Below are 17,533 nucleotides of genomic sequence, written 5' to 3'. Positions count from 1 at the left end.
GGACATGGCGCCAGAGATCAGGTCTTGATCGGTGCTGGGATCCGGGATGTCGAGCCTCGCTGGTTTGGGGGACGAGCCGGCGTTGCCTGTAAGGGCACGGGCTCTGGGGCAGGGGCGGCCCCACTGCAGCAGCTCTGCAGAGGAGGTGGCCACTGATTTGCCTGTGTCATTAGCACAGCAGGTCCCATGATTACCCGAGGAGGCTTACAGGCTATCAGCGAGCTCCAGGAGCCAATGGAGAAGGAAGGAAGATAAAGAAGGATTTAAAAAGAAAGTAACAAAAAGAAAAACTGTAATTTCGAATCCAAACCTCGTCCTGCCATGGCTTTGTTAACCCTCGGTCACTCTTTCGAGACATAAACTGTTGAGTGCCACAATTACTTCAATGATTACACTTTATCTTGTCCTACCGAAGTGTTAAAGAGGAACTGGGGAACACATTAAAAAAACACACTGCCCAATATAATCATGATTCCTTCTAAAACAATGGCTCGAATCTCACCGTTACAGTTGTCAGAGCATAAAAATCCTATAGATGCTCTATGGGCCGGGCGCAATTCATCCTCTGCTGCCTCCACAGTCGGCCTATTTGTCAGTCAAGGGAGAGCTTTGGGGTTTATGTCTTTAATAGGATTTAGTGGAGGGGCTCCCCAGATGCTCCCCCAGAACAGGGGGAGGGTGGCACAGGTCCCAGCCTCCCAGACTTTCCTGCTTAGCATACCTGCCCCACGATCGCTAGCACCGGGAAGATGCTGAACGGAAAGCATGAGCTCTAAAGAATAAGAACAGGGCCACGTTCCAGCCCACTGAGGACCTTGAGAGCCTGTTCACAGTCAAGGTTGCAAAGAAGGACAACCACTGGGAAGCCAGACGCACTGTCAGTGCCACGTGGGTGAACAGAACCGGCTCTGGCCTTCTGCACGTCCTCTCTGTGAAGCAAGGGTGGTACAACCATTGGCTTCAGGTGGTTCCGAACCCCAGGAAGGGGCAGAGCTAGGATGCCAGCAGAGGGTGGGGGGTAGGGGAGTGTCCCCTGTCCTCACTCTTTCCCTGTCCACTGGGAGACACTAGACAAGCCACAGCGTCTCTTGGCTCAGTTTTCCCAGCTGGAAATGGAAGTGGGTGGAGAAGTCGGCCTGGATGATCCCAAAGTTTCCTCCCAACTCGATCATCCTCTGTTCCGAGAGGAATATGCAGACGAGATCAGTTCAAATCCTGGGATTTGCAGGATGTTTGAGGATCTTTCCTGCACAAATTAAAATATGTAAAGTGTCCTGATGAGGAGGTGTTCGGTGATGATTAGAGAAGAGTTTGAAAGACCTGGGTGCCTCGAAGACCTGCCAGTCATCTGACACCTGAATCATCTGGCCGAGGACCAGAAATGTCCCCAGTGGACCAGGAGAATACCGCACATTCCAGCGACGTGGCAGGTTGGGGGTGGGGTGGATAGCTCTTTGAATTCATGGACACTTAAATTACAAAATTTTTTTGGAGAAATGTGGTTTTGTTTTCTTCCGGCACTTGGAAGATAGCCGAGAATTGTCTCGGATCCTGTTGTCTGGACAAGAATGACTGGTGTTAGTTCATTCAAACCCTCCAATGGCCTGAGCATCCACTGGAGATAAAGATGCTTCTCGGGACCTCCCTGGTGGTGCAGTGGTTAAGAATCCGCCTGCCGATGCAGGGGACACGGGTTCGAGCCCTGGTCCGGGAAGATCCCACATGCCTCGGAGCAACTAAGCCCGTGCGCCACAACTTCTGAGCCTGCGCTCTAGAGCCTGCAAGCCACAACTACTGAACCCATGTGCTGCAACTACTGAAGCCTGCGTGCCTAGAGCCAGTGCTCTGCAACAAGAGAAGCCACCACAATGAGAAGCCCACGCGCTGCAATGAAAAGTAGCCTCCTCTCGCCACAACTAGAGAAAGCCTGTGCGCAGCAACAAAGACCCAACACGGCCAAAAATGAATATAAAATAAATTTTAAAAAAAAAGGAAAAGAAAAGATGCTTCTCCAACGTTTGAAAAGAATTCCTTACCTTTGCCTCGATGGGCTCCTGTCTAAGAATTACACTTCTCAAACAAGCAATGTCTGAATCAATTTGGTTTTGGTCCACATACAAGTCCTCAAAAATCTTAGGGAAACATTACCTGTAGCAATATTGTGAGACAAAGTAACACTGGTTTGAGAAGTCGGTCATGAGAATACTTGGCAGTTTTGAAGGTTTACCATGTGTCAGGCACTGTTCAAATGCTTTATTTATTTAGCCTTCACAACAAATTCGTGCAGTAGGTATTATTATCCTGTCCATTTTATAGGTGAGAAAACAAGCACTGAGATGTGCTTGCCTAAGGCTCACGACTGGGAAGCAGCAGAACCCAGACTCAGACCCAGGCAGTGGCCTCCAGAGCACCACTCTGGACCACTCTCCCTCACCGTCACTGTTAGCTTCAGACAGACCTGGGCTCAAGGTGGGGGGTGGTTGGTGGGCCACTTAATTCTCCCTTCGTGTTCCTGATGTGTAAAGCAGAAATGGTGATCCCCAGTGCGACTTCGTGCAGGTTCAGTGTGCTAAGCCTGTGAAGCACTGAGCACCCAGCACCGGAACATACAGGTGCTGAATAACTGGTAGCTCTCAGTAACCATAGTGATGGTGGTTCTTGTAACTAGAGGACAGTCTGAATTGTGTAGTGGCGAGAGCAGTGGCTTAGCAAAAGGAAGACATATGGTCTGTTTAGGAGTTAGATCTCTTTGTTGATGCAACAGAAAATTCAGCTTGAACTGGCTTCAGGATAAGAGGAAATTTGGGTGCTCAAGTTACTGAAAAGTCTTGAGGTGGACTGGCTTCAGGCATGTCTGGATCGAGTGGCTCGGTCAATGGCATGGAGGCTTACGGTCTCTTCCCCTGGGCTCTGCCTCCTCCACGGGGCTTCCTTCTTGGACTCCATGTGCTGGCAAGAGATGGCTTCCAGGAACTCTAGGCTTCATCATCTCAGGTTCAGGTCCAGCAGGAAAGAGCATCCCTGCCCCCCAGGGGCTCCAGCCAGGTCCAGCCATTAGCTCTGATTGCCTCTGGTTGGGACTCATGGCCAATCCCCGTGGCCCAGAGAATGCAGGGCTCCGATTGGCCAGCCTGAGTCACATGCTCCATCCCCGGACTGAGTCAGGGAGGGGTGGCTTGCTCCCTAAAGAACACTTGGATGCTCTTACTGTGAGAGCACCAAACGCACCAGAGCCACCTTCAGCTCTGCCACCCATTAGCCCGGTGGCAGATCACAGGGCACCTCTCAGTCAGAGGGGGCTCATGGGGCCGACAGGGATGGTGGCATGTGCTCATCTTCCTCCAGAGCCATTGTGAGGAGCAGACGGACATGAGGGGCTCCAGAGTACGTCCGTCACTCTGGAGGCGCCTGGATGACCGCTTGGGGCCACTGTTTTCTGATGGGGTTGACCCACTGCCTAATGGGGCAGGGAGGGGACGGCCGTGGGCTTGGCTTCCAGCCTCCCAGGAGGACATGGCCAGTCTAAGCCATAAACAGGGCCTCTGTAAGGCTAGTGAGGGGGGGTCATGTAGCCTGTAGATTTGGCTCCTGGGAGAGGAAAGGGGGTCAGAAGAGGGGGAGTGCAGCCCTCTGACAGCTGATCACCCAATGCCTAGCTGTCCCACGCTCCATCCTGCTGGACCCGGGCTGCCCATCCTGAGCACGATTCCTTCCCTCGAGCTCTACATCCCAGAGAAAGGCCCAAGGCTTCTTATCCCAGGGTTGGTTGGAGCAACCCTTGCAGTGATTTCTAATATGTCAAAAATGAATTCAAGGTGAGAGCAGACGACGCAGGAGACAGAAAAGGAACCTCATCCAGGCTCAGGTTTGCCAACTGCAGGGCGACAGTGGCCCGTGTCCCTGGCCAGTGCCTGGCGAGCAGGAAGCAGCAGGCAGTTAACACCCCGGCTGCCACTCCCAGCCTGGATCCACCCCACTGGAGGCACTGAGCATCATGGTACCTCCAGCCACTGGGTCCCAGGGAGAGATGACCCCCGATATCCTGACCTCCTTCCGTAACTCCTTACAGGTCAGCCATCCAGGAACTAATGTCGCCCATTAAAAAAAAAAAAAAATCGATTTCTGTTTTTCAGCCCATTTCTCCCTGGGAGTAATGAGTCTCCTACGTTACCTGCCCACTGTGCAGAGTTTGTGCCACAAATGACTCCCTGAGCTCCAGGGGGGAGCCCATATTCTTAGTATTCAGGGAGCTGGAGAAAAAAACACACACGTTCACCTTCTTCTCCTTTTTCTGACCTGAGAGACTTTGAGTCACATTTCCCCTCGGCTTTTGTCTTTCTGACCAGAAAAATCCATCTCTCTTTTTCCCGTGGCCATCCACCCCTCCTGAAGGGATGCTCCCCTCTCCCGTGCATTCGCGGCCCCAAATCAAGGTTCCTGATAAAAAGCCCTCGTGTCAGACTCTCCGGGCTTGGTCCTTCCTGGTCCCAGCAACGACTCTGGACAGTGGCTTCCAGAAACCCCAGGGGTCTTCCTGAGCTGATGGGTGGCAGCTCAGCCCCACCAGCCCCCACAGGCAATTTGTTTTACTCTCCCTGAGCACACTGCCCTGCGCTTTGCCCACACTGGGCTCCATCTGTCACTTTGCATCCACTAAATAGATCCTCTCGTGACCCATCGCAAATGACTCGGCGCTCCGTCACCCGGGACAGTTTAGCGTCATCTGCAAACGCGGAGATTTTATTGGGCATCTCTTCCCCCAGATCATGCAGGATGATTATAAGTAAGGCAAGGCCTGGCCCTGAGCCAGTGTGACTCTCCTGGCTTCCGTTTGTCTATCCAAAAATGTGCCCACACATCCCGCCCCACAGGTACGGGGGTGCAGTGGGGTCCCGCTGCACGGTTAAACGTCCTCCCCAGTGGCATCCTCCAGGATGGCTTAACCTTCCAGGGGCCTTTGGATAGAACTTGCTCAGAGGCTTCCAGAATGTCTGGATGGACGGCATCCTGGGCTTCTCTTTGAGCCCAAGCGTCTTTATCTGCTCGGGGCGAGTGGCACATTCTTCTTTACTTCAGCGGTTCCCAGGTGGCCGGGACTGTGACAGGCATGATTTCCCACAATTAGTGTGTTTTTCCTACATCACCTGTGGGTTAAAGAGGACGGAGCAGGCCAGCCCCTAAGCCGGCAGGGTTCCCGGAAGCCCACACCAGGTGGAAATTGTTTAACTATATTCCCATGACTGGAAAATTCTGGTAATTGTGTAACAGCGGTGGCGGCAGCAGTAGCACTGAGCAATTACCCAGGGTTTTTCATCTTCAGACCACTTCATCCACATTAACTAATTAAGTCTTCCAGCCTCCCTCGGAAGCGGGGAAGGGCTGCCGGCCCCCGACTCCCTCCGGTGCTGACGTGGGCTTAATGAGGGCCACCCGGCCGAGGGGCCACGGGAGCTCCCCCGGGGCTGCAGGCCTCTGCCCCCACTTGGAGCAGGAGGGGGAGCCCCGTGTGAGCCCCCCAAGCCTCTCCCAGGCATCGCCCCCCCACCAGGTCCCCCGCCCTGCTGAGCGCTGGCAAAGGAGCAAGGAGGTTGTCTGTGTCCCCTGCCCTGCTGGACTGGACCGGGGGATCCGGTACCCAGCCCGTGAAGGGGGCCTGGCTCCCAGGAAGTGTGCAGCTGACAGCTGGTTTTGCCTGTTACTGGGGGCTCCGGGTGCCTCTTTTGTTTCCTACTCTCCCTCTTTTCTCTCTTTTCTTGTTTCTTCAACAGGCCCCAACTTTGGGGACCTGGGTCTGCCTCCCCAGTCGCCAGGTGCTCAGTTGCGGCTACCCCTGCCTTCACCCCACAGCACTGCCTGGCCACAGAGGGTGTCCTGACCACCGCAGGCCCTTGCTGTGGAGACAGGGGTTCTGCTGCCTTGGCCCTGCCCTGCAGAGCTCACAGGCCGGTCCCATCCCTCTTCCCAGCAGCTCCCCGCACCCCACAGGCTCCCTGGACCCATTTTCACTCTGGCACAGATGCTAACTGGGCCGCTGATGCCCAGGGCACCAAGGCTGGGCACACAAGCCTCCACCCACCGTCCAGCGAGTTCCCTCAGAGCCTCAGGGCCCCAGTGGAGGGCAGGCGCAGTGATGCGGGCTTGGGGCTTGGGGTGAATTGTGGAGCCCTGAGCTGAGAGTCTGCATCCCTCAAATATGTAACCATGGCACCTGCTTCTGTGGGTTGTTGAAGGGAGTGAATGAGGAATGCTTCATGGGGCTTGAAGGGGGGCCCGCACACAGCTGACACTCAGAAAGCAGTCTTTGCAAACAGAGGCGCCCAGCGGGAGGTGCGTGCTGGGGGTACAGGCATGGTCCTGCCGCCTGAGAAGCACCCAGCACACACCCCAAGATGGTGGTAAAATGTGGACTTGGTCACGGGAGCACCTGAGTTTCCCCAGCTGGGGAAGAGCGAACCAGGAGGGGAACAGCAGGCTGCAGGGGCCGGCAGATGCCCCAGGAGACCTGATGGGCACAGCGGCCCCACCTCGTGCCTTTATCCAGAGTGGCGAACAGGTGCCAGGCCGCCCAGGGCAGCTGGAGTCCAGGCCAGAGGATTTTTCTCCGCCTTGCAGTGTGGTGACACCCCCGGCCCTGAGCTGCCTGGTATCATCATTTATTCATTCCCTAATAAATCCTGCCCTTCTTTCTGCCTGCTCTGCACTCCTGTTTTATGGGCGCCTACTCTCGGTCATGGGGAAGGCTCTGCCTCTGAAGATCAGGCTTGTGGGGCTTTCAGAATCTGCATCAATGATGCTGATAGGACGAAGGCAATCACAGACCGGGCTTGCGGCGCAAACGATGCTGATTTACTCTCTGTCTCCCTCCCCCCGGGCTGGTGGTGCGCAGACCCGGCCCCCTCCCCCGGCGGCAAGTGGGGAGGTGTGTGGCCACTATTACATGCTATTATGACTTTCTGGGTAATGTATACATTTTCACTATCACACAGCCTCTCTCCTTCATTTTTCATGAGAACTGGCATGAGATTAATGGCCAAGCCACAGAAGAAACGGAGCACCATGCCACCCTGATTTATCGAACGCTTAGCGTTGACGCAGCTGCAGACAAGGGTCAAACAGATGTTGCAGCTGCATTTTGCTTTAACAAAACCAACAGCCTTTTGCATTTTTAACCACTTCTTGTGCCGCTGTCCTGCTTACTCCACAGAAAGGGAAGCTGCCTCTTCCCTCCCAGCGGAGGGTAGGGTCCTGGGCTGGGGCTGCAGGACCCCCAGCATTCAGCCACCTGGTGCCCAGCGCTGGCCATGGCCGAGAGGACGTGAGCTCCCCAAGCCTCTTGCTCTGGGCCACTTGAGCCTCTGGTGAAATCGTGGTACTTTCAGCCCATTCCAGGGTCTGTGGTACAAACCCTGGAGCAGGCTTGAGCTGCAGGAGGCGTAGGGCTCAGCTTCCCCGCCGCAAACCGGAACGCCTCCCCACCTGCATCGCAAACCGGTAACAGATTACGGAAGGCCCATTCGGATCGGCTGTGGGTCAGGGCCCTTGCCTCCTGAGCCCCTTACCTGCCTCCCCTCTCTCCAGCAAGGTTAAGGCCGCTTGTACTCATCTCCCCGGTCCTAAAGAGCAGGCGCTAAGGCTCGGCCAGATCAAGTGTCTGCCCACCGCGAGCACCCCTGCACCTCAACCCTCAGCCTTCGGAGCCAGAAGCCGCGGGAGCTGTGGGCGTCTCCTCCAGCCTGGAGGTCAGGGCTCTCCAGGGGCAAGCTTGGCATCCCTGCCGCCCCCAGTCTCTGTGCCACCCCCATCCACCCTGGCTGCCACCAACCTGGGCTTCCCACGTCTCTCTGCTGAGCGCCTCGGCCTATTTCGTTCTCTCTCTCCTTCTCTCACCCTTCCGCCACCTCCCCCTCCTGCCCCAGCCCTCCAGGCCCGGTTCTGCCACGGCTGGGGGGACTGAGTGCGCTTCCCCCTCGTGGGAGCCGTGCGGAAAAGGCCTGTGGGAGCCGTCAGAGAGACACCTTGCAGCCCTTCTCCACCTGCCACTCCCCCGAGCTGCTGCGCCCGCCTCGCCCTGGGCACCAGGGTCAGAAATCTGTATTGTCTGCGGCGAGAGCTTCTGCGGATTAAGCCGGATCACAGGTGCCGCCACTGGCGCCCCGACTGCCCCCTCCGCCGCCGCACCGGCGCTAACACCGCACAACGGCGCTAAGCCTGGCGGAGGAGCGGACGGGGGATGCTTTCTTGTTCAGTCTCCCTTCCTGAAAGCCCCGTCACTGTCATTAAGAAGGTTAAATCCGCTGTCCCCTCCGCCAGCCCCCGTGCCCTTCTCCTGCCTGTCCCTACCCCACCTTTACGCGCTCAGCCCCGGTCCCAGGCCTGCCCGCAGGGAGCCCAGAGGCCCAGGGTACCCAGATCAGGAAGGACGGCCCACGCGTGAAGGGGAGACAGAGTCCCCCGCCCTGGCCTCTCACCTGAGCCCCTCACTGTTTCCAACAGGAAGCCCCACGCCACACCCCGGGTCGGGGAAGAACTATAGTCGCAGCTGCTGGGAAAGGGGGGCTCTGGGGAGGAAAGGGCTGTGGGGACAGTGCGCCCAATCGGTCAGGCGTTTCCTTAGCAACCTGGAGGTCCCCTGAAAGCAGCTTGAACGCCCGGCGAGCCTCAGGCCAGGCCAGGGAGGGGCCCCAGGGGAAAAGGACCCAGGAAGCATTAAGGGCCCTTGTCTTCCAACAGCTGCCGGAGGCGCTTTCCCTGGGCTCTGAATTCCCTCAGAGGTTCCCAAACTGTGTTCCAGAGGACACTAGGGTCCCAAGAGGTGCTCAGCTTCAAGGTCACATAGGCTTGGAAAACCTGCCCACAAAGTGCCCACCAAGAGATCCTCCTGCACGGGGTGCCGCCAAGGCTCTGACAAGTCCTGCAGCCAAGGAGCTGGTGTAACTTTAGCCCAGCATTCTCTGTGGAGCATTCCAGCCCCTCCTGTGCCGCTGGAGGTAAAGGTCCCCAGCTTGTTCTCCTGGCTCCCATTTGTTCCCCCAGCTCAGGTGAAAGGCTCCAACTGGAAAAGATGCCCTAGGAGACAAAGTCTAACTCGGCCCCCAGAGATACCCTTCCAGCAGCTACAGCCCACAGTCCTCTGCCTGGCAGCCCCGCAGCTGGAACTAGGTCGACAGCAAGTCCAAACCTCACATTTCCAAATAAAGCCTGAGAAGGAGCTGGGTTGAGGACCAGCGGAGCCGAGCACAGAGGGGCCGAGAGCTCCGGGGCCTCTCGGTGGCTACCGCCCCCTTCCAAGGGGGCGGACACTTCCTCCCCCTCCCAGGCCGCTTGTCCTCTCCTCACAAGTCCGTCTGTCCCTCAGGAAGGATAGCTGGGGTGGGGAGAGGGCTCCAGGGACCCATACCACCCGCCCCAGCCAGGCCAGCACCCCTGGGGCAGCTCAGCTGTCACCCCCCTCAGCACTCAGTAGGTGAGCAGAGCATCTCTGGTGTGCCAGCCCTGCTCCGGGCTCCAGGAACCCCCCCGCCACCACCGAGCAAGACAGAGCCCGGCCACCGGAGCTCTCACTTCTAGGTGGGAAAACAGGCCAAAGCCAGCAGAAACTGCTCAGAAATGAGAATTGGGCGTGGGTGCTGTAAAGAAAATAAAGGGTGCAAAGGGAGTAGGGCCCGGGCGGGGGCAGGGTGTCACCATGTCTGAGGGGGTCTCTGAATACGGTGTCCAAGAGGAGGTGGCATTGATGCTCACGCCAATGGGTGGCACAGAGCCCACCAGCCAGAGAGGACAGCTCAGGAGAGAACGCACGTGGCAGATTCGGGGAACGTGGGTGGCAGGAGCGGGGCGTGAGTGGTCGGAGAGGAAAACAGACGGCAGGGCCCTGTGACCGTGTCAGGAGTGTGCGGCTCATTCTCGGGCCAGGAAGCCGGTGCCAGAATCAGAGGGTCAGGCCTGCTGGGGCTGGGAGAGGGATGGGGAGGGAGGGGAGAGAGGAAGTGAGGAGATGCCGGGGGAGGGGCCCGGACTGGGTGGGCTCCTGGGACGAAGGGCTGAGTGGGTGGGGCAGGCTTACCTGAGGGGGAGAATTGACAGAGCTTGGTGATGGACGGATTGGAGGGAGAGGAAGTGAGGAGAAGGGCTTTGACCTGGGCCCCTGAGGGCAGGTGGTACCATTGGTCATTGGGTGGAGCCCAGGCTGGGCCAGCTGTGGGGAGCGGCCGTCAGGCTGGGCCACGTGAGCCGGGGGCATTTTGAGGTCCCAACAAGAGCTGTCGATGGGCAGTGGGACAGGTGAGCTTGGAGCAGAGCCGGGAGGTGGGGCTGGACGGAGAAATCGAGGAACCCTTGGAACGTGGTGGGCTGAAGGCCGTGAAGCTGGCGGAGGGTGCTAAGGGGGGGTGGGGCATGAAGGCCCAGCTGCGAGGCCTGGAGAGGAAGGGGCGTCACGACAGTAAGAGGAACGTCGGGGCAGACGGACTGTCAGCAAGAAGGTGCGTGTTGTAGGTGTGTAGACGGCCTGCCAGAAGCCGACTCCGGTCGTGCTCTCCGGAGAGACACCAGCGTTTTGTTTGTTCCGGGGTTTGGTGACACCTAGGCGTTAGAACAGCGGGACCCTGTACGGACGGGACTTCGCACCTCGCCAAGGCCCGTCGCGGCCCCTGCTGCAGCCTGATGGCGGGCAGGGGAGGGGGGCGGGCTGTGTCCTTTTACAGGTGAAGAACTTGAGGCACCAAAAGGGAGGGAGGGGGTCTCCTAGTCTGTGGCTCTTTCCAGAAAGTTATGGAAGTTCTCTGAGACGTTCACTTATCCACAGCTTCCCCTCCACAGCCGCCCTATTGGGCTCCCCCAGGCCTCTAACACTGGACAGGCCTCCTGGACATTTGGCGGGGGGGTCATTGCCAAGGCCACCGTCTCCTTGCGGGGACGGCCTCTTGCATCTTCACGGACGTTCTGTAGCCCAGGGAAAGCCTCTGGATGAGACCTGCGACCTGCAAAGTCTGCAGTGGGTGGTAAACCCCAGGGAGCCGTTAGAGGACGTCAGCCCGGGGGTGGGGGTTGGGGGGGGGGCAGGCCGGCTCCACAGCCGTCCAGAACCGAGAGTCTGGGCGGGTCTGGTGGGGGGTGTCCTCGTGTCCCCTGGAGCCAGCCTGCCCCTCCCTGCCGACAGCTCCGCACTCCCTGAGGATCTGACAATGTTATAAGCCCCCCATGAAACTGAAACGTTGGGACTCTACGCCTAATATATATTTCTGCCAGAAACACCCAATAAAATGTACAACTAGCGAATAAAATCACAACGTTGCCAAGAAGTGCTGTGTGCCCCCAATTTCCAAAAATACCTCAATCACTCTGTGTCTTAAAACCAGCCTCAAGCCAGGAAGCCGTTATTTAAAATTCAACTCAGGAGTTTCGGCCTCAGGAACTCCAGGCCCTGGGATGGAATTTGTGTTAAAGATATAAAGCACGACACAGGCTGCTTCTGCATTTCCGAATCCCAAACGCCGCCTCCTTGATGCCGTAAGGGACCGGGGCCTTCTCCTAATTGTATCAAGGCCCAGGGCCCAGGAAGGAGGCTCCTGGGAAGGGGATGTACGTGTTGGGCGCATCCCCTGAGTTGAAAGGGGCCACAGTGGACCTTGAATCCCTAAGCCCCTGGCTACAGATGTGGGGTCCACAGACCACCGGGTCTGTGCACTCCTGCAATGCAGCATTGATGCGCCTTGGGGAGTTCTTCTGGGCTGGGAGTGGAGAAGCCACAGCCCTCATCAAATTCTCAGAGGCCTTAGACCCAGAAAAGGTTAAGAACCAGCCTTGCCTCTTAGCTTCCTACGAACACCCTGTGTTCAGAGAAGCTGCCCTGCCCTTCGAAGACACAAAACCAAAACCAGGTGTCAGCTGAGCACAAGTCTGGGAAGAGTACGGATAGAAAATCCAAAGTCAGCCTGATTCAACTCTGCAAAAAAGAAATGAACAGCAGGCGTTGCCGGATGCTGTGATAGCTCCCGGGCACTGTCCCTGTGCTTGAGCAGACGAAGGAAGCTTACAGACTAGTAAGACAATCTCTACCCAATCTCCACCCTGCTGTGGTGGAGGTACAGAGGGTGAGGTATCCAGAAAGGCTTCCTGGAGGAAGAGGTGTCGAGCCTGTGCCTGTCCTCAAAGAGTAGGTGGAGGCTGGTTATGCAGAAATGGAGCTGGACCCTGAAGGAAGGAATGGGACTTCCTGAGACAGGAGAGTCTGGGCGCTGTGGGGCAGGAGCTCAAGTTCTGGGGGTTTCGGTGCATGGTTTCTGTGCCCTTTGCTTCCCAGGCCCCCGCCTGCCCTCCCACTGCCCTGGCTTCCCGCAGCTTTTCCAGGTGCCCAGGCTGCGCTCAGTGGGGCAGTGGGGCAGGAAGCTAAGGGCCTTTCATTTCCCAGACATCTGGCATCCTGGCTTCCTCCCGCAGGGCTGGGCACCTGCTCCAGGGGCTGTGATCAGAGGAAGCCCTGAGTGGCCTGCAGGCCCCTGCATCCCTTTGATCCCTACTCTGTCTTGCTCAGTGGCTGACGCTGCAGTCTGGACAAGCACAGACTCAGGCAGGAGCTCCCAGCCCGAGGAGGCCACTGTGCTGGTCGGTAGAAAGAACAGAGGGCTGGGGCACAGGGAGGATGGCTCCCTCTCTCCTGGGCTACCCCGTCCAGGCCACGGGCATGACAAATCTACCTAGCCCACCTGCCTCTTGGGCATATTGCAAGGACGAATTTAAATATGAAATGGGAAGGCAGTTAGCCTGGGCGAAAAGGAGGTCACCAGATGTCTCGGCAGGACCTGAAAGCAGAGTCAGAACTGTGGCTTCCAGCCCCAGCTCTGTGCCTTGCCAGGCACGCAGCTTTGGTCAAGTCACAACTTCACTGGGCTTTCGGGGTCCTCATTGCAGACAGAAAGCGCCCTGCCCAGCCCTGCCCAGCCCTGCCCTGCCCTGCCCAGCCCTGCCCTGCCCAGCCCTGCCCAGCCCTGCCCTGCCCTGCCCAGCCCTGCCCTGCCCAGCCCTGCCCAGCCCTGCCCTGCCCTGCCCTGCCCAGCCCTGCCCAGCCCTGCCCTGCCCTGCCCAGCCCTGCCCAGCCCTGCCCTGCCCTGACCAGCCCTGCCCTGCCCAGCCCTGCCCAGCCCTGCCCTGCCCAGCCCAGCCCATGTCCCCAGCTTGCATGGGCACCAAAGGAGCTAATGGCTAGAAAATGCTGTGAAAAGAATAAAGTGCTGTGCGATGTCAGGGATTATCATTGTTATTAAGGGGCGTGATTACCGCAATCCAGAAAAGCTGCCATTAACGAGAAACCTCCTGTTCGTGTTGATTTAATTTCCTGGTTAACTGAGCGTCGGCAAGAAAAAAAACTCTACATTCCAACCCTTATTGAAAATCTTTTAAAATTATACCAGTGTACTTTCCTGCACCGGTCATGGAGTCGTCTCGAGTCCTTATTTATTAACGCACTGATTGAGTCACATATTCATGTATTACTCTGGCTCTGATCAGATCCTAAAAGGTCACCGCAGACCCAGGCTCCTCCGTGCCCGGGTCCTCGCGCCCGCCCAGGACTCGGGGTTGCGTATGCAGAGGGAGAAACCCAGGAGACGTATCTGGCAAATAGCACAGGATGGGACCTTCCAAGTGGCTTTTCCAGAGTTCCCTGTAGCACCTTGCTATATTATTATGCACTTCCTCACGGTTCAAGAAATCCTTTCTGATTGGGGTAGGAGGTTTTTCTGCGTTTATTCAGATGCGTTATAAAGTGACGTGGCTGCTTTTTTTTTTAACAACTTTGTCAGGACTGACAAGACCCAATAAACAGCCTCACCCTCTGGGGGGCCACGGAAAGCCACAGAAGGGCCTGTGCTCTTTGCAGTGAAGCTGCTGCCCCACAGAGGCCCCCGTGGTGTGTTGCTATCAGAGCTGGTGCTGGGTGGAGAGCGACGCAGTCACCTTGAATTGGATCTGATGGCAAGAGGCTGCCCCATTTCAATAAAACCACTTGGGGACAAAACCGTGCTTTCACCATCTTCACGGGGAGAGTCCTTTCCATTCATAAGCTCCGAAGAGATTTCCAAGGAAGATTTTCCAGAGGTTCCAAGTGACAGCTGTCTCCTGGGCGATGCTTAGAGATGCTTGTGCAGGGAGACCACAGGCTGAGGGGCAGAGGGGCATCCAGCCCTTAGAAGTGGATGACTTGGACTTCCCCGGTGGTCCAGTGGTTAAGACTCTGCGCTTCCACTGCAGGGGACACGGGTTCGATCCTTGGTCAGGGAAGTTCCACATGTCACGCAGGGTGGCCAAAAAAAAAAAAAAAGATGCGGGTGCCTTAAGCTCTAGGAACCCCGTTTCCCCCTTAAGAAGAGGGTGGTGGTGATACCTGTCAGGGACGTCCAGGGACCTGCAGTGAGGAAGTGCGTGTAAAGAGCGGAGCAGGGGCCGGTGCTGCTGGGGCAGCTGTGGGCGTAGGTCCGGGACATGAGGCTAGAGGTACATTTAACTTCATGCGTGGTCCTTAGTTACACATGAATCCGCCCACATGTAGAGCGGTGGGTCTCAACGGAGGCCAGTTTTGGCCCCGGGGGGGTAACAGGCAAGATTTGGGGGAGGAGGCGGGGTTTAATGGCATCTCACCAGAGGCCCGGGGTGCTGCTGGGTGGTCCCCCACCGCAGACGATGATCTGGTTACACGGGTGAGTGGTGCCCAGGTTGAGAAAGCCCGGCGTGGAGATGCTCAGCCTGTCTGTACCTGCTGGGGTGACCTTGGGCAGGCTCCGTACCACCCTCATGCTACCAGTGTCTGTGCTCTCCCCCCAGAACCCCGACATCGTCCTGGTGCACTACCTGAATGTCCCGGCCATCGAGGACTGCGGCAAGCCCTGCGGGCCCGTCCTCTGCTCCATCAACACCGACAAGAAGGAGTGGGTGAAATGGACCAAGGAGGAGCTCATCGGGCAGCTGAAGCCCATGTGTGAGTAGGCGCGGCCGGTCGGCCAGGGCCACCCAGGCAGGGCCAGAGGTCCTCCGGGGCCTGGCGATCCGGGGGCGGGAGCCCCGTTCTGCTCGGATGACAGTGAACTTAGCTGTTACAAGGACCCTGCCCAATTCCACCCGGTCCTCAGGGGCTCCCTATGCGACGGCCAGGACCCAGATATCAGCCCACGTTACAGATGAGAAACGTGGGTTCCAGAGCACAAAACCCGTGGGCGAGGAGCAGAGTGGAGAGCGCCTGGCACCTCTGTCTTGCAGGCCGCACACAGGGGCGCGGTGGCAGTCCGGGGAGGGAGAGGCCTGTGGCCCGCGGCCAGGCTGGCCAGGCTCCTGCCCTTGGCCCATCTGCTCCTGGACACGGGGCACCCTTGGCTCCCAGACAGGGAGGCACACAAGTAACGGGAACTGAGCTGGATTTCATTTTGTCAGCAAAGTGACGCTGCCGGGAGCATCTGTCAGGAGCAGAGCTCTGAATGCAAAACACCGAGCGCGTCCGAAAAGCCGGGACATGGCCGGTGCCTGGTTTCCACGGGCAGCCGGCGGGGGCTCCCGGTGGCATCTCCTGCTGCCTGGACGGAGGGCTCAGGGAGAACAGACCCGAGGAAAGCCGTCCAGTGCACAGGGCCCTGGGTTCCGGAACACTGATCTCTGAGGCTCTGGGCAGAGACCTGTCATCACACTAGACCTCAGGGAGCAGGTCAATGAGTCGTCAGAACCTGTGGCCCCCTTGGAAGTCGGGCTGCGGGGAGGAAACACATCCAGGGAGCAGCTGAAATGTCCTTTCCTGGGCGCAGCGAGTGTCCGGTCACTGAGTGTCCATGCTGAGGCCACGTGGCACCTGTGGTGACCAGCTCATCCTGAGAAGCCTTCAGTGCTCAGATGGGAGGATCCCCCCACCAGCCACAAGGTTGGGGATGGGGTCGGGAGGGACAGGGTTCTGAGTAGGGAAGTGGACCCCCAATAGGCTGATGGTCCAGCCCGCCCAGGGGCTGGACCCCAAGGCTGAGGTCCACCCCCATGCTGTCCTCCTCAGCCATGTGCCTGTGGGGAGGCTCCGGCCAGCTTGGCCTCGCTGCCGCCACCAGGAACTAAAGCCAGGAGGCCCAGGGCCTTCCAGGCTCAGGCTGTGCCCGGTGGAACCCTCCTCAACTGCAGCTCTGACCAGAGCCGTCCTGTTGAAGCCACCTGGTACCCTCAGGACGGAGCATGAGCTCCTGGGTGTGCCTGCAGCTCATCCACCTGCGGACCCCACGCCACTGCCCCTGCCCAGGGAGACGTCAGAATGAAGTCAGCCTCCTTAACCAGAAGGGGACACGCAAGCCTCTTCAGAGCTCTGCGGAGCACCCAGAAACTTGGGAAACATCCCAGCTAATTCCCGTGATCCTTTGCCACCTGCCGCTCCTCGGGGCCCCGCACCGTGCTGGCACGTGGAAGGCTCTCTGTAAATATCTGTGAGGGGGCTGGGTAAGCGTGGCTGGGCCCAGCTTGAGCCCCTCTCCGCAGGGGCCCGAGCACCTGACAGAGGCCCCCGGTGTCCAGACCCTGAGAGCCGGAGCTGCCCAGTGGCACCCCTCCAAGGCCAGGCCAGGGACTGGGGAGCAGGGCAGTGGTGCTGGGTCTGCTCTGCCGCCCCGCCCACCCATGCCTTCCATTCCGTGGTGTCTAAACGTGCAGGGCTTGTACTTGACCTTGGGTTTCCTCCCCCAGAGCTGCCCACACTTCCTCTTTGGCAGAGCCTTGGCTGGGTGGGGGCAATGGCTCTGATAACCGCTGGCACTGGCACTGCGCTGCCAGGCCAGTCGAGTCCGGGCAGCCAGGCGCTGCAGGTGCGCACCTGGTTCTGGGACTGCTTCGCTGTGTGACCTCAGGCCAATCACTCACCCTCTCAGAACCCTAGTTCCCTTTCTGGAAAGTGAGGGAAAGCATCCAGCAGTCTCTGTACCAAGACCAGCAGCATCCGGCCCCCCTCCGAGGGGCCCAGCTTGGCTCCTGGGCCTCTGCAGACCCGGGTCCGAGGCGCTGAAACCACTGTTTCATCCCATGTCCTGGGAGGTTCCAGAGACCGCGCTGGCCAGAGATTAGCCAAGGGGATGTTCCCGAGGAGAGAGATACCTTTCAAGGTGGCCACCCCAGGCAGAGGCTCTGGCCTGGGCCCTCCTAACGCGTCTCAACACACACCGATGGCCGTTCTCTTGTAAGCCACCCTGTGGCCCCTTGCCTCCCCATTCTTTTATCAGAGCTGCTTCCTTTTTCTCCCTTCATTGCCTCCACCCCCTTACAACAGCCCCCATCCTCAGAAGGGGCCCCACCTGGGAAAAGTCCCCCGCCCACACAGGAGCCTGTCTGAGTCCAACAGGAATGCCACCTCCCACAGCAGGCAAGGGGATGAAGCCATGAACTCCAGGGGCTGGAAACCAGACCTCGGTCCTTCTCTGATGCTTAACTGGAGGGAACTGTGAACGCCTTTTAAAAGTCTGCAGTGCATCAAGGAAATTATGTAAAACTACAACAAACACCCCATAAAGCTAATCACACTTGGGTC

General features: G+C 58.1%; 1 protein-coding gene across 1 annotated transcript in view; it reads left to right on the top strand.

Annotated features, from left to right (window-relative positions):
* CAMTA1 (calmodulin binding transcription activator 1) overlaps nt 1–17,533 on the top strand; it is an 895,524-nt gene that overhangs the window by 767,756 nt on the left and 110,235 nt on the right. The window contains 1 exon segment of the mRNA XM_082665985.1: nt 14,818–14,971. Within this exon segment, the coding sequence (XP_082522111.1) occupies nt 14,818–14,971 (154 nt within the window).

Source organism: Grampus griseus (genome assembly GCF_964374135.1).
Source record: "Grampus griseus genome assembly, chromosome: 1".
Classification (NCBI taxonomy): domain Eukaryota; kingdom Metazoa; phylum Chordata; class Mammalia; order Artiodactyla; family Delphinidae; genus Grampus; species Grampus griseus.
This window is presented reverse-complemented; position numbering and strand designations above follow the sequence as displayed.